The following is a 24,905-nucleotide window of genomic DNA, read 5'->3' on the forward strand; positions in this document are numbered from 1 at the left end:
CACACACACACACACACACACACACACACACCCCGGGTGTTCTCTGTCCACATGGGACACAACGGGCCAAGGGTGGGAGGGGGAGTGATACCCCCACACATGAACGTGTGTTGAAACACACGCACACACAAACACACACACACACACACACACATACACACATAGATGTGTATAGCATTGATCCCAAACACAGACATGCACACACACGCACACACACACAGCAGATGTTTTTGTCGCATGGATCCGAAATAAATGTCAGACTTGCCCCCTCTCTTCTTTTTCTCATTCGTCTTGACAGTTTCCTCTGAATTCCTCCCTAGTTGCTTTTATCTAGGAGCGAGGGAAGCCACAGGGCTGTGTGCGCTGGGCTGGCTGGCTGTGTGTGTGTGTGTGTGTGTGTGTGTGTGTGTGTGTGTGCGTCGAGGGCTCAGCACACACAGGGAGAGACGCAGCCAGCCACACTACAGCAACAGATGGGACTGCTGCATGACAAACTGCTTGATGGACCTCCCAGAGCTCGACCTCCAGCATACAGCATACAGCATACAACCCCACTCCTGCACATCAGCAGTGTTTGGCCTGGTCTCCCCGTCACGACTACATGCATTATATGACTGTAGACAGGTAATGGGCATCCATAAACATAAAAAGCGGGAAAGATGTTATGGCCTGGCCCAGTGGACTTATCCTGGCTGTCTTCAGAAGGTCTCTGACAGCTGGATCCTACATATAATCTACACCGAGGCAGAGGGGGGGGGGGGGTCCCGTAACCTATATGGATAACCAGGGATCACTTTAAAGCTCCAGTGGGCTTTCGTCCTCTTGTGGCCCACTTTGTTTTAGACATCTTGATACGGAGGAGGGGAGGGGAGGGGAGGGGAGGAGTGGGGAGGGGTGGGGGTTGATTTCAGGGAGGATTTATGGGGAAGGGAGGCCTCCCCCCCCCAAACCGCAGCCCCTGGAAGAAGCTTTGAAGCGGCGGTGGCCTTGGCTGACTCAGGAGAACGGCGCTGGTATCGTACGGAGAGCTTCAAACGGACCTCGACAGTGCTCTGCCGGGATAAATTATTAGGGCAGAGGAAGTAGCCGGGGTTTCAGGAGAAGGGGCGGGGGGGGGGGGGGAGATAAAGACAGAGGGAGGACCAGGAGTGAAAGAGAGAGGAGCAAAGGTGAAGGAGAGAGGGAGAGATGAAGGGAGGAGCAAAAGTGAGAGAGAAAGAAAGAGAGAGGGAGGGAGAGAGACAAGAGAAATGGATAGAGAGATAGGAAAAGATAAGGAAAGATAGAGCGAGAGAGAGGATAAGAAAGAAGGGAGGGGGGGGGGGGGGTGGAATGGTTATTTCATTAATTAATGGAGGGCCCCTGTGTGTGGGAACCTGGTCAGGATATTGCTGTGAGTGGATTGTACACATGTACGTCAACACAATCACACTCATTGTCCTGTACAGACGAGGGACTACCGAACATGTGTCCATGACAGGACTACAGGGGAGAGGGAGCGCTCGCTGTAATAAATCCAAAGGACAGTTCGTTGGAAGACGTCGCAGGATTTTCTACGCTTGTCTCGACGCTGTTAGTAACAAGGGTTGCCGGAAGGGTTCTTCGGCTTCGGCTCCCTGTGGATGAAGCCTTTGAAGAGCCCTTTTGGGTTCCCGCATAGAACCCCTCTGTGGATAAAGAGTTCAACATGAAACCCAAAAGGGACTGCCGAAGAACCCTTTTTCCGGTTCTGGGTAGAACCTTTTCTTCTAAAGCGTTCAAAGGTCAACGTTCTTTATCGTACTTAAGCATGATGGAACACCTTCTAACACGACTGGACTCATGAATAGAGACATCATAGAAACCATAGAAAGAATGTTCTGCTCTCAACAACCAAAGTTGTGAAGAGAGAAAGCAAATACCACACTGCTGACACTGTCATTATCAAAAGAGAAGATAAGTCAGTCCAGCCTTAAAATAGGTCAGACCAACCAAGGTGCCCTCCATCTTGAATTCGATCTCGGCTATCATCTCATTTAGGAGAGCGAACCCGGCTTATCTCTCTCCCCATATCCTGACAGAGACAAGAAGGGGGGGGGGGGGCGAAAATGGCAGCCTATTGCAATGTCATGTTTGCCTTGGTAGATAGGCCTGTTAGACCAAACAAAGCTAGCTCTCGGTCTTTGTGTGTGGAATTCGGTTCCTTATCAGAGCTGGGAGATTACGCCGTTGGCCTGATGTGATGCTCGGGCTCAGGAATACGAGACAAGACGGAGGAGGGCCTAGGCAAACAAACCCCCCTGTTTACCTCTAACTCACCCCGGTGTGTATCTCTCACTCCCTCCCTCCCTCCCTCCCTCAGTCAGGCTCACACCCCTCCTTAAGACCCCTTGCATGAATGAACGATGCCCTCTCTGCCCATCTAATTACTCTGCCTCATCCACTAACCAGGAACGTAGTGGAGGGGAACGTCGCTTACGCTGTTTTTTTTTGTTGTTACGGTGAAAAGCGTTTGCCCATCTTTTTTTCCCCAAAAAGGTGCAGATTCTCTAACATTTACTTTGGTCCAGTGTTTTACCCAGTACTTCTTCAACCACGTCATCCTTGTCTCTTACGATAGTTTGGACTGAGATGTTCATGTCCCTGCTTCTTTAGTGTCCTCCCACCTGACCCTGTTCACACAGCCGTGTCTGAGGAGCAGCAGTAGATTTGAATATGAGTGGGTTTTTGAGACAAGCTTCTAAAACCCGGTTGCGCCCCCCCCCCCCCCCCCCCCCCCCCCCTTCAGTAGAACCAAGAGCGACACCTTCCTCAATCCAAACCCCTATCTACCTCCTCCCCGTCCTCAACCCCTCTATGTCCCCTGTGTATTCTGTCCTCTCACAAATCAAAATTTTGGGTCTTTCTTCTATATGGGGGACCCCCCCTCTTTTCCTAGGGCCAGCTCTTGGGCTTTAGAGGACATGAGCCAGCTGTCTACTGATCCTCACCTCTCCTCACACAACACTTAACTCAATTAACGGCGCAGCAGATTCACCACAGCACAATCTCATCTTAGCAGTCTCTCAACCTTGCCTAGGCCGAGGGTGGGGTGGGGGGGGGGGGGTGGGGGCAGAGCACTTGTTCTCTATGTCTCCAGAGAGCTGGAGAAGAGATAAGGGCGACAGCCGTAGCTGTAAATGCTCAACAGAGAGTGTGTGTGTGATTGTGTGTGTCTGTCATCACACCTGGCCTTACCCCACCCAGAACCCATACAGGCTAGCAGCTGTCTCTGAGTATATGGTGGCTCAGTGTGTGTGTGTGTGTGTGTGTGTGTGTTTGTGTGTGTGTGTGTGTGTGTGTGTGTGTGTGTTTGTGTGTGCACGTACGTGTGCGTGTCTGTGTGAAAAAAAATCCACCTTCTTGGAAGAACACTCTGCTCTGCTCTACCTTTGTAAGAGAACACAGAGACCTGGTCATTCCTCACAGTCAAACCGTTGACATTCTTGGAGAGTGACGTCTAGCGTCTGCCTCCCTCTAGCCCTGGCATGTTGTTGGAGCAGACGCTTCGCCCCCCTCCGGCCCACCTCCACCGTGGCAGAGCCTGGCACGAGGGCACAAGGGCAGATTTGTTCACCCTGGCGCCAGGCCTGTGAGGGGGTGGGGGTGGGTAGCTGGGGAGGGTGGGTGGTTGGGTGCTGTGGGCTGTAGTAGTAGAGCAACGATGTGGACCTCAATGCCCAATGCCCACCTCTCCCTTCAACTGCCCATACACACACACACACACACACACACGCACAGGCACGCACGCACGCACACACACACACACACACACACACACACACACACACACACACACACACACTCTCTCCCTGGTGGAGTAAAAATGCCAATCTATAATACCACTGTGAATGAGATTCATGTGGATGAGTCACAGGAGAGAGTGGGCGCCTTGTGTACACACTCAGGCTGAATCACAGAGGCTCCAGTTCCCAAGCCGTGTGTGTGTGTGTGTGTGTGTGTGTGTGTGTATGTTGTTTCCCATCAGCTCCAGGCCCACTGCACCGTAGTAGCCACCCCTATGTGGAACGGGACCCTCATCTGTGTGTTCTCAGCTCTGCGGACCACCAGCAGCTCGGACCACAGGGAAAGGGCAACGCAGTGCCAACTCTGTCCTCATAAACAGGCCCGCAGCTCCATAGGGATTCTGGGTAATGTTGTATAACTAGCGGCAGCGGCGGTGGCGGCAGGGCTCCCTCAGGGTAATGAGCACCTGCTTATTAAGCTCGGCCCTTTTTGGTGTCAACCAAACAGCTATCTCACCATATCTCACGCAAGGTTCCCTGATCCTGGGTTTGGCACGGCGCTCCACGGTAATGTTTACATGTTCCTTTGTGTGTCGGAGGCTGCTGCTGCTACTGCTGCTACTGCTGCTACTGCTGCTACTGCTGCTACTGCTGCTACTGCTGCTGCAGGGCTAGTCTGTCACTGCTGGAGTGGCGTGCCAGAGTGGAAGCAGGACAGATTGCACATGGGAGACCCAGACGAGACTGCACACGTGCATGCACAAACGCACACACACACAGACACACAGACACAGACAGACAGACAGAGACACAAACACACACACAGGCACGCACGCACGCACGCACGCACGCACGCACGCACGCACGCACGCACACGCACACGCACACGCACACGCACACGCACACACACACACACACACACAGGCCAAGGCCAAGGCCAGGTGGACATACTCATGGCTGCTTTTAGAGAAACCCGCTGTGTGTTCAGTGAGGTGAGCCATCGGTTCAGAGCGTTGCAGCCAGAAATGTCATTTATAGAGCTGACACGAGACCCCTCGTCTACATGACATGACAGACATGTCATACCTGTTCTAGAGACACATTTCTAGCTGAACATTCTGTAGCGTTCCCAACCTCCTAAACAGGCCCCTGCCGTCTCGGGGCGCTGCCTCTCTTTCATCAGGGCTACACCCTGAGCTCTCTCTCTCTCTCTCTCTCTCTCTCTCTCTCTCTCTCTCTCTCTCTCTCTCTCTCTCTCTCTCTCTCTCTCTCTCTCTCTCTCTCTTCTGAGGCCCTTATTGGTAGCAGACTAAGAGGCCCTTTCTTGTTGGAGTGCATGTTTCCTACACTACTCCCAGAACATTCTGTGACCTATGGCGATGAACCAAGCAGAAGTGGGGCTCTAGCGTTGGAGCTGCCATCGGGAACGGACGAGAGAGTAGAGCGCGTCGAGGATGAAAGCCATTAAGGAGGCCCTTCCGTTGAGCCACAGGTTCTAAATGCCTGGAATGTCGGTGTTCCGGGAAAAAAAACGCTGGGTTCTAAAAAAGAGAACCCCCCCCCCTCCGCGCCCTGAGTCAATGGGACGAACGCACGGAAGGGGCTATTCACCGTGCTCTCCATGACATCTTAAAAGCCCAGGGTACAGGCTGTGAGGAGTGGTGCAAAGGGAGGGGAAGCTCCAGTAATCCCTCTTGGTTAAGATGGCGTAATCCCACCTTTACCAGGGGACAATGGACCTGCCACAGCGCCTCCTCCATTAGGAGGACAGGCCCCACAGGGAGAACAAATTGGTCATGACGAACACTCGGCCTGGTCTTGTACGAGTGCACCGCACAGACAAGCTAAGTCCATGGGAATGGAGAGAACAATGGAGGGAGGAATGACAGGAGCTTCCAATGTCTCATTCACTCCCAATGTGCCTTCTCCCACCTGTGCAAACACCATCAGGTAAGAGCACACACAAATAGGGAGATGACACCTCCGTGACCTCCACAGGCCGCCGGCTCACCACAGAAACCTTTATCTAAACCGGGGCCCCAGTGTTTGAACGCCAGCCACTCGTCTTTGTATTTTAATGTCTCCCTCTATAAATACCAACACCATTCGCAAACAGCGGTGCTTGAGCAATACGTCTCTACCAAAGGCAGCTCATTAACGGCCTTGTTTACGTCAAAAGTTCCCTTTCCTCACGCGAAACACCGCTTTTGTTTTTTTTTCTTCTTCTTTTTTTGTTTTCTTTGAAAGCCAGCACGTTTAAGAGAGATCACAACTACAAAGACAGCCGGGGCCTACTTCAAAACAAAACATAATGGGGATTTTTTTTTCTTTTTACTCCCGGTGGAATTGAAAAAATATGGATTCAAAGACAATATGGGTTTTGGCAGCCTTCATTCATGTGGGCTGATGTATGAGGCGAGGTGTGTGTGCTCCGCACATTGTGTTGGATGTGCTGGGGTGTACATCGTGTTCAGATCTAATCACAAGACCTTTCCCCCCAACCACAATGTGTTGATTAACTAGCACTAGGTTTATAGAGCCAGAGAACACACACAGTCAGCATCACCTGCCAAGCTGTCTTCCTCATTGCCAAACATGAAGACAAAAACTACACAAAACAACAGCAATATGAGAAAGGTGAACTCATGGAAACTTTATATGGGAGCATGTGTGGTAACTGGCAAACACCTGACATATTGTACTTTGAAAGTGCCCTGTTAGTGGGCAACATGCAAACTCATTATTTCTGTTTCCTCCTCCTCTATGTACTGGGTCTCTCAACTGAATAATACTTCATTGAAAAAATGGTCCTGCACAGAACCAGGAATCCAGCCAAACAAACCCACTTGCACAACGAATGTACAGTACACCAGGGAAGAGATTAAAAAAGTGAACATCAAAGAACTTGACAGGAGTACAGTAGGCAGGAGAACAATGTGGGCTCCAAGCACATATGACTGTAATAACCAGGTAATGTTTGACAGCACACCTTTACAACTGTGTTATTCATTTATACATTCTGATGGCCAAAATGTACATTTCTACAGAGAATACAAAACATTTTAGATTTCAGGTCTCGCACTACCGATGGGAGTCGAACCGTCAACTAACCTTTCCCTAGTCACTCTCCCCTACATTTCGGCGATGAATATACAGTAAAAAAATACAAAATGACAAAAATATTGGAGCCTTGGAACCTTTAACCCATAAATTCCACTCCTTTAGAAGAATTTTGTTTTCATTCAGATTCCAGTTCTCTGACCCTCCTCCTCCTCTTGACCAGCAGATATGCTCCAGACTATATAGCTGCTGTCCATCAGTAGCTGAGCACTGTCGCCGTGGCTCCAGCTAGGACTGTGTCTTATCAGCAGAGTGTGATAAGGTGGTAGACCGCCTGCACTGCCCCATTATCAGCCATTATCAACCATTATCAACCATTATCTGCCTAATGAGCTGGAGGAGACTCACACCTGCTGAGAGAGGCACACAGGGGAGATAGAGAACTCAGTCACACGTCACACCAAGCACAACTCTAGAGGTGCACGGTCCTTCATTTATTTTCTGCCATATGGCTGGCCTGCCACTTGATCTGGGGGATATTCCATAAAAGTCGCTAAAGGAAAATCCAGGCTTATGTTTGATGACTATTGTGAGACTTACCAGAATAAGCCTGGATTTTCCTTTAGCGACATTGATGGAATACCCCCCTGGTATAAAGTTGGGAGATGTGGCTAGGTTAAATGTGACCACTCTCAGATAGACAGGGCTCTGGATGCGAGGACAAACAGCCTGTGGGATTGAAATGATCGTTTTAAACATAATTTCAAAGCTATACGGTGTTTGTTTACAAAAACATTGTTTACAAGCGATGAAGTAAAGCAACCCTATATTATGGGTTACGATAAGGCAAGCCAGCTGTCCTCAAGCTCATTAGGCATTTATGAGTCATATTCTTCAAGAATCAAAGCTTGTGGTATTGAACAGCAGAACAAGTTGCGTATGGATCCGTCACAAGACAAAGGATAAAACTGTAATGTCATGACACAACTATTTAAGTTAGGCTTTTGTGAGATTCACTATGCAACATTCATTTACATTTTTTACATTTAGCAGACACATTTATCCAAAGCGACTTACAACAAGTACATTTGTCTATACATCAGTCATCATGAGAAAAATCTATGCTAGGACCCCAGGTGCCATTGGCAGTCACAATGTTAGAAGCTTTTTAAAAATGTTATTATTATTATTGTTATTATTATTAACAGTTGAGGAACTGTACAGAGGGGTAGTGGGGGGTGAAGAGGTCTTTAGGAGGGAGTCAAGCTGTCATTCAGTATGGGTAGTTACTGATGTTATACATTCAGTATGGGTAGTTACTGATGTTATCCATTCAGTATGGGTAGTTACTGATGTTATACATTCAGTATGGGTAGTTAGTTACTGATTGGGACAAGACAAGCCAGACCTTGCAGTAATGTCAGGTCTGTGAGAAGCACAGCATGGCAAAATACCCTCCGTCAGCTGTAAACTGTGACTGTTGAGCATGTTCCCAGTACGTCTCATTTAACACCGAATAGACGCCTCAAAACCGTTTTCAGATTGAGGGGGCTGAGTCACAAGGCGAACCTTTGATACTGTGTCCAAGTAAGAGGGAGAAGAAAAAAAAATCCCCCAGAAACATGTGGCTGTCGCTGCATCTTTGACAGGAACACTATTTCGATTCAGACTGGAAGAAGGACATAAATCAAACAACTTCCTAAGTATTTATTAGCTTTGGGTATGGTCTGTTTGAGACTCTGTGTTCAAATCAGCTCACAGCCACTAATCTGGAACCTCCGACTGAGCCTGTCTGAGCGGCTAGGGCAGACGGCTGGCCCTGGAAGGCCCTGGAAGGTGTGACAGCCCGGCGCAGGGCCATGGAAGGCCACTGAGAGAGAGAGTGCAGGGCTGGGTTGGAATGGCAGATAGTGCCCTAAGCACCCACGGGGGGTGGGGGGTGGGGGGGGGGGAAGGGGAGCTCACAGCCCATGCGGGCCACTTCTCTCCAGACGTTGAGAGTAGCCAGCGAGAAATAGGAACTACGTGACCACATGAGGAAGAGTGAGGAGCCAAAAACATTCCGCAAACCGGCTGTGTTCGCACATTATCTCCACCGTGTGTGTGTGTGTGTGTGTGTTTGAGTGTGTGTGTGTGTGTGTGTGTATGTGTGTGTGTATGGAGCAGACAGCATGGATATCCCACCCAGAGAACACTCTGTGGCTCTTACATCACTCTTCATTGACGGCCAGCCAGCACGGACTTTCTTTCTATCATGGATGTAATGATAGACATGTCTGACAGGGTTGGGTTTTTGTATGTACAAAGTTTCAGTTTTTCAGTTTATTGAGAAATCATTGAAAATAAAAGCCCTATTGGCAATCGTTGAATCATAACATATAGATCAATCTACTTCCTGAATTGATACTGAAATGATCCCGATCCTGTGTAACCAAGTTGAAGTCTCCTCAATTTGAAATACCCCCACCGTCAGTATCAATAGCCTTTCCCCAGCGATCCCCAGAGCCTATTGAGAATATTCAATAGGGCTGCATTCCCTCACCTGGACCATAACCAACACTTCTCAATGTACCCTTCCCAACCATAGACCTCCCGCATAGCACCTCTGTACCCCGGCCAGGCACTCACTACACAACCTCCTGGGCTGTAGCATTCCTGGGATGACTAGGACGAGGCAGAAAGGAAAGGAGCAATCCAAGGACAACAAAGATTGTGTGCATTTCCTCCTAACACCCACCCCAGCACACATACACACAGACACGAGATACCCAACCTCAACTGACCGCCTGCACGAACGCACACACGCACGCACGCACGCACGCACGCACGCACGCACGCACACACACAAACACGCACGCACACACGCACGCACACACACGCGCACACACACACACACACACACACACACACACACACACGCACACACACACGCACACACACACGCACCCACACACACACACACACACACACACACACACACACACACAATGAATAAATACAGAGAACAATGGTGTGATTACTCCAGAGAGGTCAGGGTCTGGCCAGCATTCTTGAGGCCTATCTGGCTGTGGTCAGATACCTGGTCACAGCAAGCCTGACTTGATGCGCTCAGTCTTCTTACTGAAAGGATTTGAGGACGCCACCATCGACAAACCACTTTAGGACAAGAATGAATTATAACACACCACTGACTGCGGGTGTCAGCACTACCCCAAATCATCAATTAAAAATGCTGAACCTGATATTGAAACATTTGCACCACACTCAAATTCACCTAGATGCAACTTCCATATCATATCCAAACCATACCTAGCCAACTCAAAATCAAACCAACAAAAAGCATTAACCCCACTGAAAGAAATAAGCTGGGTTTGAGATGGTGATTCACTGTGGACTTGTTTACTTTTCCTTACAATGCAGTGTTTATTTCCTGCAACTCTAGGGACATTTAAAGAGTCTCCAGTCAGCAGTGGAGGATCATAGAGGCAAACAGCACCCCTCAGTCTGGCCTGATGTACTCTACCAGCCCAGTAGGTGTCATCAGTCCTGCTTTGATTTACATTAACTGCTTTTCAACTTGGCAGGAGGTGCAAACGTGTGCACCTCTACATTTCCGTAGCGAATCCCAGAAAAGGCATGCGTGTTTGGTATCCGACGGGCGCCGCTGATTCAAACAGGGTCGCTTCAGAAGGCGCACTTATGTGCAGCCCCGTGGTCGAGGTGTTTTGTCAGTAAACAGAGCACAGGGCCACTCTCTGGTGCAGTTATTCACTAAACAAATTTACCACTAAAAGGATGTTTTGTCTCTGTTGACCCTTGAATACATTTGTATGTCTGGTTGGGAGCCAAAGTGGAGTTCACAGAATTGTTAACGGAATTCCTTTGAATTAAACATGTGAGAGAAGCGAGGGCTTTCTGGGTGAAGTGGACTGACTCCTCTCTGACTGAGTGCTGAAGACAAACATTTTCCAACAAACAAAAATATTTGCACAGCCAAAAGCAAGAATTTGGTAAACGCCAACTCTGTACTATTATTCTATTTTTATAGGTTTTAAACTTAAGACAATGTCAATTAACTGGATTAATTGTGCAAAAACGTTGAGGTGATATTTTCTCTCTAGTATCACCAGATACACGTTCATACAGATAGTTTCCAGAAATTAGGTCAGAGAGGAAAAGGGTGAATTTTAAAGTAACAATCATTCCAAAATACTGCACCAAGATAGTACGATATAACATGTCTTTGTCTTACCTCTAGCCTCACAGGACAACAGAATTAACATCAAGGTACACAGAGCCAGACACCCATCCTTAGTGAACATGTTCAGCAAGTGCAGTTTACAGTCTGTCGAAAGGGCAGAAGAGATGATTCCATGACAAATATAGCTTATAACAGTACTGGACTTGATTGAGTTGACCAAGTTACGTTTAAATTACATCTCCACATTGACATAATTAAATGTACACACAACTTCAATGAAGTGCGCAGATTAGGGATACTCACATGTCACGTCTCCTCCAGCCAAATCCTTCCACTGAATGGATGTCAACACAATGTCACTGTAAAGTCTGACGGAGAAATCAAAAGTCTTGACGCATACAATTAATCAAATATAATTAGATTCCATGTGAAAAATAGCTGTCTCCTATCGTCTGATATAGTATAATTTAGTTTTCATTTTTTTAAATGCCAGTCCTCGGGGAAAAAAAGGTGAAATAACGGGTAATGGTCAAGTTGGAGGGCGCCCCTCTCTCTTCATCCCTGTTGTGTCCTTCTGCATCCTTCTTGCCATGAGGAAAAGAGGCGAAGTTTCCAGAGTATCACAGCTGTGGAGCCGCTGGCCAATCGTGGACCAGCTTGAATTCCACTGCGCTTCGCCGCAGCGATGCTTGGTCGCCCCCTCTGGGACAATTCATGCAGTGCCCACTCTCAAAGTTGAAGAGGGTTTCGGCGACCATTTGAAATATATTTGAGTTTTCATTTCTGTATAAAAAGTACAGTAAGATTAAGGAAAAATTCACAAACCTATATGTTTCAACAATTAACACAAACTAAGATAAACAAAGCTACTGGTTACCACATTGAGAACAATGGCAGATGGACACAGAGCATTTAGACTAGGTCATCAGAAGATAACAAACTGGCATTTACTTAGAAGTGTATGACTTTTTTCCCCCAATCATGAGATTTGTTAAGTGATGGGAGTGTGCACAAATATATATAGATATACCCATTATATTTATGATATTGACCCCTCACTTTTGAGGAAGATAAGATATTTGCTCTAAAAAGTTCTGAATCTGCATACAGAGCAGTACTACCTCTCACCATCATATCCCATAAAGTCTGAGCTCATTACATTCAGATCTTCAGTCATGCATAGATTTTATTTCTAAATAAGGGTACAGTATAACATTTTAAGCTGCCCTCAATAGTGCCTAGACAAGAGAAAATACCACAGAATACCCGATAGACAAGAGATTGCAAAGAACACATTTTATTTATACAGCATACGTCCATTACACAGTGAACGCAGAGCACCTCTTGGGACAGTGCATGACAGCATCTTCAGGCCCAACACAATAAAATGGCTGGAAACACAATGTCACTGTAGCAACAAGGAGTAAAAGGCCTGGTCCCGCAGACTTCCTGTTATGTGGAGATCTTTCTTGGTCAGGTGGTCGGAAATGATATATTGATGACTCAGAGAGAAGGTTGAATCGTAATCATTGTATTAGGCAGATCTGAGTTGCATTCTCTTGTACAGATGTTTCCAAGGCAGCATGCTCTGTTAAGTCCAAGCATGGCTACGACATAAGAGATGTCGAGCTTGGCTGCGACTGGTGCCGAGCCTGGCTGTGGCATAAAGAGATGCCAAGCAAAGTACTGATGTTTGTTACAGCTTATATACCGTTCTCAGAGGAAATAGCTTTACCTCGTAACTTACAATACTGACATTAGTTCCCATACATGGCTATCCTGTGTTCATGCTGTTCTGCTCTGCTGACCACTGGGTTAGGCTCCTATGTCCTTAGAGCTAAACTGGCCTCACTTACTTGATATGGTATATGCCTGCTCCTAAGAATGTTGTTTACTACTGAGAGTGGGCACACTTAAAGTATGTTTAAGGTTAAACAATGTGTATTGCAATATTCACAAGATTGGCATTATAGTCACACAAAAACACATCATAACACTTCCTTTCCCCTTGAAGGACCAGATCAGCTCAAAGGCCAAGTGACCCAGCAGTAGTACCAGAGGCAGCTGGACTGCCAGTCATCTGCAGGATTCCTGTTCCTCTCCCAGTTTGACCAGATTCACCTGTAGAAGTACATGACAAATTACAAATCTCTTCACCATTGACAAACAGAGTTAAACAGAATTGAAAATGTTGTCTCAGGTCTTCTAGTCAGATTATTGTAGATTGAGTCTACTTTAAACTGTGCCAAAGTCCTGCAATTATTCTCCCAAGTTTAAAGAGATCATAACGAGGAAGTAGCCTCTGCTATGATAGTACATCTTGGGTTGTACGTCACTTCAAATGCAACAAGTGAATTACCTGGCATCAAATCCCACTGAAATTCAACATGAAGCACATTCAGTCCAAGCAGCTACATGAATGATTCCTGTAAAAGACAAAGAATAAATGTCAGGACCTCAAGCCAAAACAAATCCAACCACAATCTTCAAATATTGTGCTCAGGGTTCTGAGATGTCATCACCATAAATTCAGAATGAGGTTGATATCAGCAATGCACAACATTCATTGTTCACTCCCAACACCAAGCTTGAATTCCACTGTGCTTCGCCGCAGCGATGCTTGGTCGCCCCCTCTGGGACAATTCATGCAGTGCCCACTGTCAAAGTTGAAGAGGGTTTAGGCGCCCATTTGAAATATATTTTGAGTTTTTATTTCTGTATAAATTGTACAGTAAGATTAAGGAAAAATTCACAAACCTATATGTTTCAACAATTAACACAAACTAAGATAAACAAAGCTACTGGTTACCACATTGAGAACAATGGCAGATGGACAGTGAGCATTTAGACTAGAGGTTATCAGAAGATAACAAACAGGTATTTACTTAGAAGTGTATGACTTTTTTCCCCCCAATCAGACTGCTCGTGGGTGGATGTGAGTTAAGCAGAATTGAAAATGTTGTCTCAGGTCTTCTAGTCAGATTATTGTAGATTGAGTCTACTTTAAACTGTGCCAAAGTCCTGTAATTATTCTCCCAAGTTTAAAGAGATCATAACGAGGAAGTAGCCTCTGCTATGATAGTACATCTTGGGTTGTACATAACTTCAAATGCCAGTAGTGTGCACAAATATATATATACCCATTATATTTATGATATTGACCCCTCACTTTTGAGGAAGATATAAGGTATTTGCTGTAAAAAGTTCTGAATCTGCATACAGAGCAGTACTACTCCTCACCATCATATCCCATAAAGTCAAGACAAAGAATAAATGTCAGGACCTCAAGCCAAAACAGATCCAACCACAATCTTCAAATATTGTGCTCAGGGTTCTGAGATGTCATCACCATAAATTCAGAATGAGGTTGATATCAGCAATGCACAACATTCATTATTCACTCCCAACACCAAAAGAACATTACCTGGCATCAAGGCCGACTGAAATATTGCAGGCATTTCAGAATCGACCCAGTACAAGCAGCTCCATGCTCGTCTGCATCATTCCTGTGAACGAGACCAAATACAAGATTCAGCATCTACGAGCAAAACACATCCACCCACGAGCAGTCTGAAGAATAGTGCTCAGGGTTTGAGATGTCATCACCATAAATTAAGAATGATGTGTTGATAGTATCATCATTGCACAACTTACGCTCACGGGGCTACCAAACACTCAACAAACGTTGCTCCCATCCTCACCTTCAGTGGAGTCGTAGAAGATCAAAATGATTGTCTGAAAATGTAGTGGAGACACATTAGTTAACTATTGTTGCTTGTCTACACACAGAGCAAACGTGCACTCTAGATTTGTTCACTAAATCAAATGTAGAATAGTTGGCTTGTGTTAGCCCACAGACTAGGGCCGCCCCAACGTGCGGGTGCAGCCAACTCTCGAGCAGGCACAGCTCTGCAGTAGGCCAGCATCAATAGCCACCAAAACAGTGTCAACTGAGCCAGGCCAGATTAGCAGAGCCTTCTTCTTCCAGCAGTGTAACACAGACAAGGCATGGGGCTGGCCTGTACTGCTGACTACCGCTGGGGTACAGGAACTATTATCAATCACTATATCATGATAACGTACCGTCTTAACAATCACTAACTGGTAAAAGGCACACAAGAAAACACCAATTACCTTGGATGGATTAGGTTACTCCCAACTGCAGTCCTCCCATGTGCGTTGATTTGAGTGGTGGTCCACTCTAAGGACAATTGAAAAAACAGTATGAGGTTTTGTTAATGTATTGCATAAACACTTTCACGTCACTCTTTAAACATTAGAACATCGATTGCAGTTTCAAACACTTCCTATAAGCAACCTTCCTTGGGCCTTGGCTTGAAACCACGTGCCACGTTAGCTAGTTAGCCTCGCATGTGAAACTAGCCAGTCATCCAGCTGCTCGGTATGGCTACGCAGGAAGCTAACGAACTTAGCTGGACAACCCATGACTTCGATGAATACTATAATATTCGTTTTAACGGAACAACCTAGCAGATATTGTTCAGCTAGCTTTCAAAACGATATGATAACAGGAGGACCGGTAGTGGGACGCTACGCTAGCACATGCAAGCACTGCATCAAAACGCGTTCAAGTCAAAATCCCTTGACCCTACTAGTTCATAATTTCAAAGTTAATCCCTGCTGAAATGGTAGTGCTATTGAGCCTGGCTAATTCTATTCACTGTTTCGTTTCTAAACTAGACAATCTTACCATTGCTGAATATAGGCTGTGTCCACCATCCAAAACCATGTCTGCAAGTGAGACCGAAGAAGGGGACGCGTGTACCTTTATAGTTCTCTACCGCTATGCATGGTGGGACACTCAAGACTCCAACCAAGAAGCTGAAGCTTGAAGGAAAAGGTCAGCTATCTGTTGTCAATTGAACTACTTATTTCGTACGTTATACGCACTTATAGTTACACTAGTTACACTACAGTTACACTCAATATGTACACATTCAATACGCAAACAGCAGACGTTCATGGTGTGAAAGTAGAAAGCATTGAATAAAAGCAACCAATACTCGAAAAATAACATTCATAATGATCACAGGTTGGATCAGAATCAGAATCAGAATCAGAATGACTTTATTCGCCAAGTAGGTTTTCACATACAAGGAATTTGCTGTGGTTGTTGGTGCAAACAGGCAACATAATAATAATAATAATAATAATAATAATAATAATAATAATAATAATAATAATAATAATTAAAAGTAGTGCAAAAAACGTCAAGAAGCATAGATATAAAATAAGGTAAGATATAAATATGAATGAATATTTACAATATATAGTGTCTATGGGGGCGGGGTAAGAGAAAAGTGCTATACAAATAAAAGTTATTGTTATTACGTAACCCAAATTAAAGACCAAATGTTGAATTCAAAATGAACCCTTATGACCTAGTGATGTCATAATTAGCCTTTGTTGCATTGTGATGTAAAATCGCGTCAGTACTTGGACCACCATGTAGACAGTTCTATTGGTTTAGTTCGTGAAAATCAGCAATATGGTAAGATGATTAGTATTTTCTTTAACATTTGACCTGAATTTGAAGATAAAGATTGAATCTATTTTAGGCAGAGGTCACATTGAAGAAGCTTGGTATTATAAAGTCCCAAATATCTTTTAGGATTTAATTCATCCACTAAATCAAAAATATAGTCACTCATACTCAAATACAGTCAAATTTGAAGTTTGATCAAAGTTGTCTCTATCTTCACAGGATAAGCCAAATAAAGCAAAGAAAACTAAGAGAAAGAAGAAATCAACCAAAAAAGTTAACAATGTGAGTGCTAACTCTCCTGTGTCATATTCTATCTTCAACCTTTATTTAGCTAAATAATTAATATTGTGTGGCTCAAAGTCAGCTATATTCAGACCCTTACTATTGTGCCATGCACTCTTTTTAAACTCCTCCTACTGAGGAGGTAATTCAGGGATATGTATCTAGCTTCTGTCATCAGTATCTATCACAGGTTGATAGTGTAAGAACTCAGTCCAATAACAGCTGTGCAGGGTGTGTATTGTTGGACAAAGAGAGTCTACTGTGTGATGATTGACAGGGTGAATAGGACTGTGAAGAGCCTTCTTTGACTGAATACAGTTTAACAGAAAAGTTATTGTGCTCTTTGTCTGTTCCTGATACACGTGATCTATTCCTTTCTACCCTTTTAGTCTGAGACCAGATGCGACAACACACTTAGCGATGTCCTGAGTTTGCCCTGTCATGAAGGTAGCTAGAACAAAATGTGTTCCCCTTCATTTTAACTGTGGTAATTGATGTACACCTTTTAAGAAACAAATGCTCTAATGTAGCACATTGTCTTTTTGAAGTGCTTTCAGATTTTGAGACGGTGGAGGATCTCCCACTTGATGAAGGTAAAGCTTCTCTAAGATGTTGGTGTGCATTCAAATACACAACTTAGCTGTTTTATATCTATGAGACTGTTTTATACAATGCAGTATGAACTTTGTTTTGGCACATTTGTCGACGAGGTATGTCAACAACTAAGGGCTAAAATGTCATAACAAAAAAAATACAATTGCACAAATACAGCATATGTCTTTTTAAAACACTACTTCTTCATTCCAGAGCCAAACAAGAAAAAGAAAAACACTAAAGAGAAGAAAAAGGAGAAGAAAAAGGAGGTCCAAGCTGTCTGTGCTGCCCCCTCCAGCTGTGGTAATGATGACCAGGCTGTGTCACCTTCCTGTAACAAGGAGCCTACCATGGGAAGAGGCAAGCTGGTTCTCAAGCCTCTGGTTCTCAAGCCTCTGGTTCACAGGCCTCTGGTTCACAGGCTGTCATCCGTCCTTAAACTGGTATGGTCTCTATTGTCTCTCATTGTGTAAAATAATCACAATTAATGTGCTCTTAAGGATGCCCCATACAGATGTCAGACCTTTTGATAACATATACCTCTATCTCAGGACTTGGATAAGAATCAGAAAGAGGATTCTGAGACCTCTATTGCTGAGGAAATTGAGGACCAGCCCTATGCCTCCTCCAACCACAGTGCAGGTGATCAGGCTGCCTCCTCCGCCCAGAGCAAGAGAGTCTTGGAGACACCAGCTATGGGGGAGGACAAGTCCTGTACCAGTGGACAGGCATCCCTGAAACAACTGGTGAGAGTTACTCTGGATTGAGGATAATATGGATAATAATAATTGATTAGTTCATCTATAGTGTCTCAAGTCCCTTGTTATATTGTATGTATTGGTGACAAGTAGAGATGTGAATCAGAGAGTAGCCACTATGTTTACTATGGCTCTGTCATGTGATGTTTCTTCCCTAGGATTGTGATGAAGAGCGTAGAGAGGAGTCTCAGTTATCCGTTGCTGATGATATCAAGGAGCAAAAGAAGAAAAAGGAGGTCCAAGCTCTCCGCGCTGCCCCCTCCAGCCATGGTAATGATGACCAGGCTGTGTCACCTTCCTGTAACAAGGAGCCTACCATGGGAAGAGGCAAGCTGGTTCTCAAGCCTCTGGTTCTCAAGCCTCTGGTTCACAGGCCTCTGGTTCACAGGCTGTCATCCATCCTTAAACTGGTATGGTCTCTATTGTCTCTCATTGTGTAAAATAATCACAATCAATGTGCTCTTAAGGATGCCCCATACAGATGTCAGACCTTTTGATAACATATACCTCTATCTCAGGACTTGGATAAGAATCAGAAAGAGGATTCTGAGACCTCTATTGCTGAGGAAATTGAGGACCAGCCCTATGCCTCCTCCAACCACAGTGCAGGTGATCAGGCTGCCTCCTCCGCCCAGAGCAAGAGAGTCTTGGAGACACCAGCTATGGGGGAGGACAAGTCCTGTACCAGTGGACAGGCATCCCTGAAACAACTGGTGAGAGTTACTCTGGATTGAGGATCATATGGATAATAATAATTGATTAGTTCATCTATAGTGTCTCAAGTCCCTTGTTATATTGTATGTATTGGTGACAAGTAGAGATGTGAATCAGAGAGTAGCCACTATGTTTACTATGGCTCTGTCATGTGATGTTTCTTCCCTAGGATTGTGATGAAGAGCGTAGAGAGGAGTCTCAGTTATCCGTTGCTGATGATATCAAGGAGCAAAAGAAGAAAAAGGAGGTCCAAGCTCTCCGCGCTGCCCCCTCCAGCCATGGTAATGATGACCAGGCTGTGTCACCTTCCTGTAACAAGGAGCCTACCATGGGAAGAGGCAAGCTGGTTCTCAAGCCTCTGGTTCTCAAGCCTCTGGTTCACAGGCCTCTGGTTCACAGGCTGTCATCCGTCCTTAAACTGGTATGGTCTCTATTGTCTCTCATTGTGTAAAATAATCACAATCAATGTGCACTTAAGGATGCCCCATACAGATGTCAGACCTTTTGATAACATATACCTCTATCTCAGGACTTGGATACGAATCAGAAAGAGGATTCTGAGACCTCTATTGCTGAGGAAATTGAGGACCAGCCCTATGCCTCCTCCAACCACAGTGCAGGTGATCAGGCTGCCTCCTCCGCCCAGAGCAAGAGAGTCTTGGAGACACCAGCTATGGGGGAGGACAAGTCCTGTACCAGTGGACAGGCATCCCTGAAACAACTGGTGAGAGTTACTCTGGATTGAGGATAATATGGATAATAATAATTGATTAGTTCATCTATAGTGTCTCAAGTCCCTTGTTATATTGTATGTATTGGTGACAAGTAGAGATGTGAATCAGAGAGTAGCCACTATGTTTACTATGGCTCTGTCATGTGATGTTTCTTCCCTAGGATTGTGATGAAGAGCGTAGAGAGGAGTCTCAGTTATCCGTTGCTGATGATATCAAGGAGCAAAAGAAGAAAAAGGAGGTCCAAGCTCTCCGCGCTGCCCCCTCCAGCCATGGTAATGATGACCAGGCTGTGTCACCTTCCTGTAACAAGGAGCCTACCATGGGAAGAGGCAAGCTGGTTCTCAAGCCTCTGGTTCTCAAGCCTCTGGTTCACAGGCTGTCATCCGTCCTTAAACTGGTATGGTCTCTATTGTCTCTCATTGTGTAAAATAATCACAATCAATGTGCTCTTAAGGATGCCCCATACAGATGTCAGACCTTTTGATAACATAGTATACCTCTATCTCAGGACTTGGATAAGAATCAGAAAGAGGATTCTGAGACCTCTATTGCTGAGGAAATTGAGGACCAGCCCTATGCCTCCTCCAACCACAGTGCAGGTGATCAGGCTGCCTCCTCCGCCCAGAGCAAGAGAGTCTTGGAGACACCAGCTATGGGGGAGGACAAGTCCTGTACCAGTGGACAGGCATCCCTGAAACAACTGGTGAGAGTTACTCTGGATTGAGGATAATAATAATTGATTAGTTCATCTAGTGTCTCAAGTCCCTTGTTATATTGTATGTAGTGGTGACGAGTAGAGATGTGAATCAGAGAGTAGCCACTAGTTTACTATGGCTCTGTCATGTGATGTTTCTTCCCTAGGATTGTGATGAAGAGCGTAGAGAGGAGTCTCAGTTATCAGATGATATCAAGGAGCAATCAAGTAAACTACAAGACGAGCCCTCTGCCTCCTCCAGTCACAACCCTCATGACCAGGCTGCCTCTGAAAGTGGAAAGACATCCTTCCAAAACCTGGTGAGTTACCTGTAATTACCCAGTGTTATGTACAGTATAATGTCAAGAGTTAAGAGCTTGAGTTTAAATTCATGTTGAATTGATAGCTACTATAAGGTATTGGCACATCATTAGAGTGATCATTTGTCTCCCCTCAAATAACCAACCTCAGAATTGTGGCAAGGACTCTGAGATTGCTGCACTAAGAAAGGCTCTGGAGGAGGAGAGGGCAGCCAAAGCCGTTCTCCAGACTTCGCTGGACGGGGGAAAGTGCAGCTACCTCAAGATTCAGATGAGAGCCAACAAGATGGCCTCAGAGCTGAAAGAGGGTCAGAGCATGAACATAAAGCTCCAGGGGAAGCTCAAAACCGCCCTCTCCCTGCAGACCAGGGCACTGGAAGAGAGCAACCAGCTTGCAGAGGACAGGCAGGCCCAGGTCCAGAAGCTACAGGCCCTCAGCTCTGAACTTCAGGCCCTGCAGGAGGACAACACAGCCAAGAATGACCTCCTGTTATTGCAGCAGAGCATGAGCCAGAAGCTCCAATATGACCTGGAGACGGCTTTGTCCCAGCAGCGGAGAGCTGTGGAGGAGCGCGACAGCCTGGCTGCAGAGAATGAGGCCAGGGTTCAAGAGATGCAGGAGATAATGTCATCCCTGGAGGCAGAGAGAGCTCATAGGGCTGTGTTGGAGGACAGGCTTCAGAAGAACAGTGCTGTAAACGGGTCCAAGGTGCAGGCATTGCATGACAAAATCACAGCAAATGCTGTCCTCGATCAGATGGCCTCAGACCTGGAGGTGGAGAAAAACAGAAGCCAGCAACTCCAGAACGACCTCATGGCTGCCCTCTCACAGTGTATGAGAGGGCTAGACGAACGTGACCAGCTGGCTCTAGAAAGCCATCCCAGGCTTCTAAAGTTAAATGAGCTGAGCTCAGAAAATCAAAAGCTCCGGGGAGACCTTGAGACTGCTCTTTCTGAGCACCAAATGGTACTGGAGGATCACAACCGGTTGGTTGTGGAGAGCGAGGCCAAGCTCAGAGAGCTCCAAGATTTGACCACAGCCATGGAGGTGGAGAGGGCGAAGGGTGTTCAACTGCATGAGGGGCTCCAGAAAGAGACTGCCGAGAAGCAGGTCCTTAGCTGCGAAGTGCAGGCCTTGCGAGTGCAAAATGCAGCTTGCAATGCTAGTCTCTCTGAGAACATTGTGAGAGCTACTCAGATGGCCTCTGATCTAGGGGAAGAACAGAGTAGGAGCAGAAAGCTCCAAAGCAAAGTCCAAACTGCTCTCTCTGGGCAGAAGATGGCTCTAGATGAACAAAACCGACTGACTGTGGAGCTAAAGGATGTCAGACAGGTTTGCACTGAGCTGGAAGAGGCTGTGGCCATAGAGATGTCCGAATCAGAGAAAATCTCTGAGCAGCTCAAGGACTGGGACCAACAGCTCTATGAGAAGACTGTAGCCCTGGAGAAGAGTGTCATCGCTCAGCGTGTCATTAGTTCATCCCTGGAGGTAGAGCGGAAACACTTTGAGAAACTGACTATCGATAACCAGACCAGGATCGCACAGCTGACTGAGAGCCTCCAGGCCGAGACCGCTGCTAAACAAGTAAGCTATTTCAATGACTGTGATGCATTACGCCAGATTCAACATTTATTTACACAGTTTGTTATCTATCTGTATCTGTGTTTACAGTACAGTTTAAGCATCTAAGATAACAATTTTGAGAAGAAATATTACATTAATTTGCACGTTTAATGCTTCATGTTTAAGCTCCCTTGTCAGTGCTTTCATCTACGTGTGTGCGCGTGTGTATGCGTGTTCATCCCTTCTCTCATTCATTCACTGTCTCATTCATTCAGGGACTGAAGTTGGACCTCGTGGATAACCAGACCAGGATCAGAGAGCTGCAGGAGCGGAACGCACAGCTGACTGAGAGACTCCAGGCTGAGACCACTGCTGAACAAGTAAGATATTTCAATGACTGTGATGCATTAGGCCAGATTTACTGAGTGTTTACAGTTATTTACAAAGGGAATTAAGATCTAAGATAAACACCCATGTGTGTGTTCTGTTATCTATCTGGTATGATAGTACTGATATCTGGCAAGACCATTTTAACATTGCGAATTGAGTTCATTCATTCACTCTCTCATTCATTCACCCATCCATTCACTCTCTCATTGATTGATTCATTCTCTCATTCATTCAGGTCCTGAGGTTGGAGCTCCAGGAGTTGTCGTTGGAGCACCAGGCCCTGGTGATGGAGAGTAAAAACCTCCTCTCCAAACACAACTTCCTCATGGTCAAGAACCAGGGTCTGATGAACTCGCGTCAGGAACAATTTTCTGAGCATCAGACCCTCCAGTCTGAACATGAGGAAATGAGGAGCAAGTATGAGAGCCTCATCTCTCAACTCCAGGCCTCTCTTAAACAGGAGCAGTGCTCCAGCTACAAACTGAAGCTGAGAGCAAATCAGATGGCCTCCAACTTCAAAGAGAAGCAGAGAGAGAACAAAAAACTTCAGAGCGACCCCATTGCTGCCCTCTCTGGACAACAGAGGGTGGTAGAAGAGCGCAGCCGGCTAGCTGAGGAGCTAAAGGAGGCAAGGGACACCTATAGGGTACAGGAGGAGGCTATCATCAAACAGCTGGCTGAGACAGAGAACATCTTCAGCCAGTGGCACGACAGGGACCAGAAGATTCTTGACCAGACTGCAAACCTGAAGAACACCACAGCAGCCCTGAACAAGCTCAAGAAGAAACACAGTGCTCTGGAGAGGGAAAACGCAGCGTTAATATCAGAACACAAAGAGTTTTCCTCTGCACTTCAGCAACTGCTCTCTGACCAGGAAATCATCAAATCCAAGCTCAAGGTGATCTTTAACCTTTACTGATCCAACGGACCCACAGGTGGATTGGTATGGGTCTGTTGTCTGTCCACCACTGGCATTTTGGAGGGGATAGGGTTCAGTTGGTGGACCAGTGGTGGTCTAGTGAATAGTGAGTTGGACTGGTGATCGGAAGGAGGGTTGTGAATTCAAATCCCGCCTGGAATACCACCACTATTGTCGACACTTAGCCCTCAGTTACTCCAGGGGTAGCTACTCCCTGTAATTCGTAATTGTAAATCACCTTGGATTAAAAGCGTCTGCTAAATGGCAAATTCAGGCATTCCTTGGAATCATTTATCCCAAGTATTACACTAACATACTGAATCATTAGAATCAGTTCATTGAAAAGATTCGTTCACCGAATTGTTCAGTAGTACAATTCAAAGTAAAAATGTTTATTCAACGTCATTTTTTTTAATTCAAATTGAGCAAATCAAATTCAAAGTCAGTAATTCAGATTCAGATTCTAGTGGCACAGATCTCTGCCCATACATATTTTACCCCAGATTGTCATGGTAAGAAGAAAAATATTGGGTTTTCATCCTTGAAACGTATTGAAACGACCACACAAATGTACAGTTTGACACAAAATGTGTAATTATAGCTATAACATGTATGGGGTGTGGTAATTGCCAATGGGCTCTGATGTATTGTTGGCGGCCATTTTGAAAAAAAGCAGATCTCACTTGTGTCTTTGGATAAAAGTTTATCTATCACCCTGAGGTACTTGCATGCCAAAGGGGACATTTGTTGCATGAACTGAAGTCAACGCGCTATATTTTGGTCTAACAGCCTCGACTACTTCTCAATAATCGTATTTTCACGTTCGCAAGCTCTCAACGATCATATTCTGCTGTTGCACAATATTCTACTGCGCCCCATAGTGTCTTGGTGGTAAATTGCAGGCAATCAAAGGCATACTGTCATTCACAGGAGATTAATGCTGGTGCGCGTAGTTCTTTTGGAAAACGTGTTTATTTTAGAATATGTATCATATAAATAAATATAAATAATACTCATTACATTGACATTTATGATCAAATAATGGTTGTGGTAATGTATTATTAGCGACCCCCCACAGATGTATGATTTTACTGCTTTCATGGGAGCTCAGACCTTCCTTATGGGAGCTCAGCTCCCATTGGCTCCCACATAACTCGAACCCTGAAAATGAGGCCTGGCGCTAGTATGGAGGAGAGTCAGGCAGAGAGCGGGTCTGTGTAACCAAGGCCCTCTCTGCCTGATCCTCCTCCATACTATCAATGTATTAATAAATGTATTAAAAGTAAACTTGCAGGAATACTGTTTTTCAATATACCCTACCTTTAAACCCTGGCTGTAGAGCCTGGGAACATGTTTTATTTTACAGTTCCAGGAGGGAATGCCTAATCAGCATCTGGATATGCCA

At 45.6% G+C, this 24,905-nt stretch overlaps 1 protein-coding gene and 1 long non-coding RNA gene across 3 annotated transcripts in view; both read right to left on the reverse strand.

The window, feature by feature from the left end:
- fgfrl1b (fibroblast growth factor receptor like 1b) overlaps positions 1-11,146 on the reverse strand; it is a gene marked incomplete at both ends in the record, with an annotated part of 26,244 nt that extends 15,098 nt beyond the window's left edge. Inside the window, one exon of the mRNA XM_080525872.1 lies at positions 11,077-11,146. Coding sequence (XP_080381998.1) covers positions 11,077-11,146 — 70 coding nt within the window. The remainder of the gene's footprint in view (positions 1-11,076) is intronic.
- A 1,198-nt stretch (positions 11,147-12,344) lies between these two features.
- On the reverse strand, positions 12,345-15,776 carry LOC308153599. 2 transcript variants are annotated; one of them, XR_013937374.1, is made up of 6 exons: positions 15,737-15,776; positions 15,160-15,226; positions 14,680-14,760; positions 14,450-14,531; positions 13,385-13,451; positions 12,345-13,146 (listed from the first exon to the last, which is right to left on the reverse strand). It is a non-coding gene; the product is annotated as an uncharacterized lncRNA (long non-coding RNA). The 2 variants fall into 2 exon arrangements; XR_013937375.1 differs by having other exon boundaries at positions 14,727-14,760; positions 15,737-15,772.
- Between the last annotated feature and the right edge of the window lie 9,129 nt (positions 15,777-24,905).

The sequence above is a fragment of the Nansenia antarctica genome (genome assembly GCF_963989245.1).
Source record: "Nansenia antarctica genome assembly, chromosome: 3".
NCBI lineage: Eukaryota > Metazoa > Chordata > Actinopteri > Argentiniformes > Microstomatidae > Nansenia > Nansenia antarctica.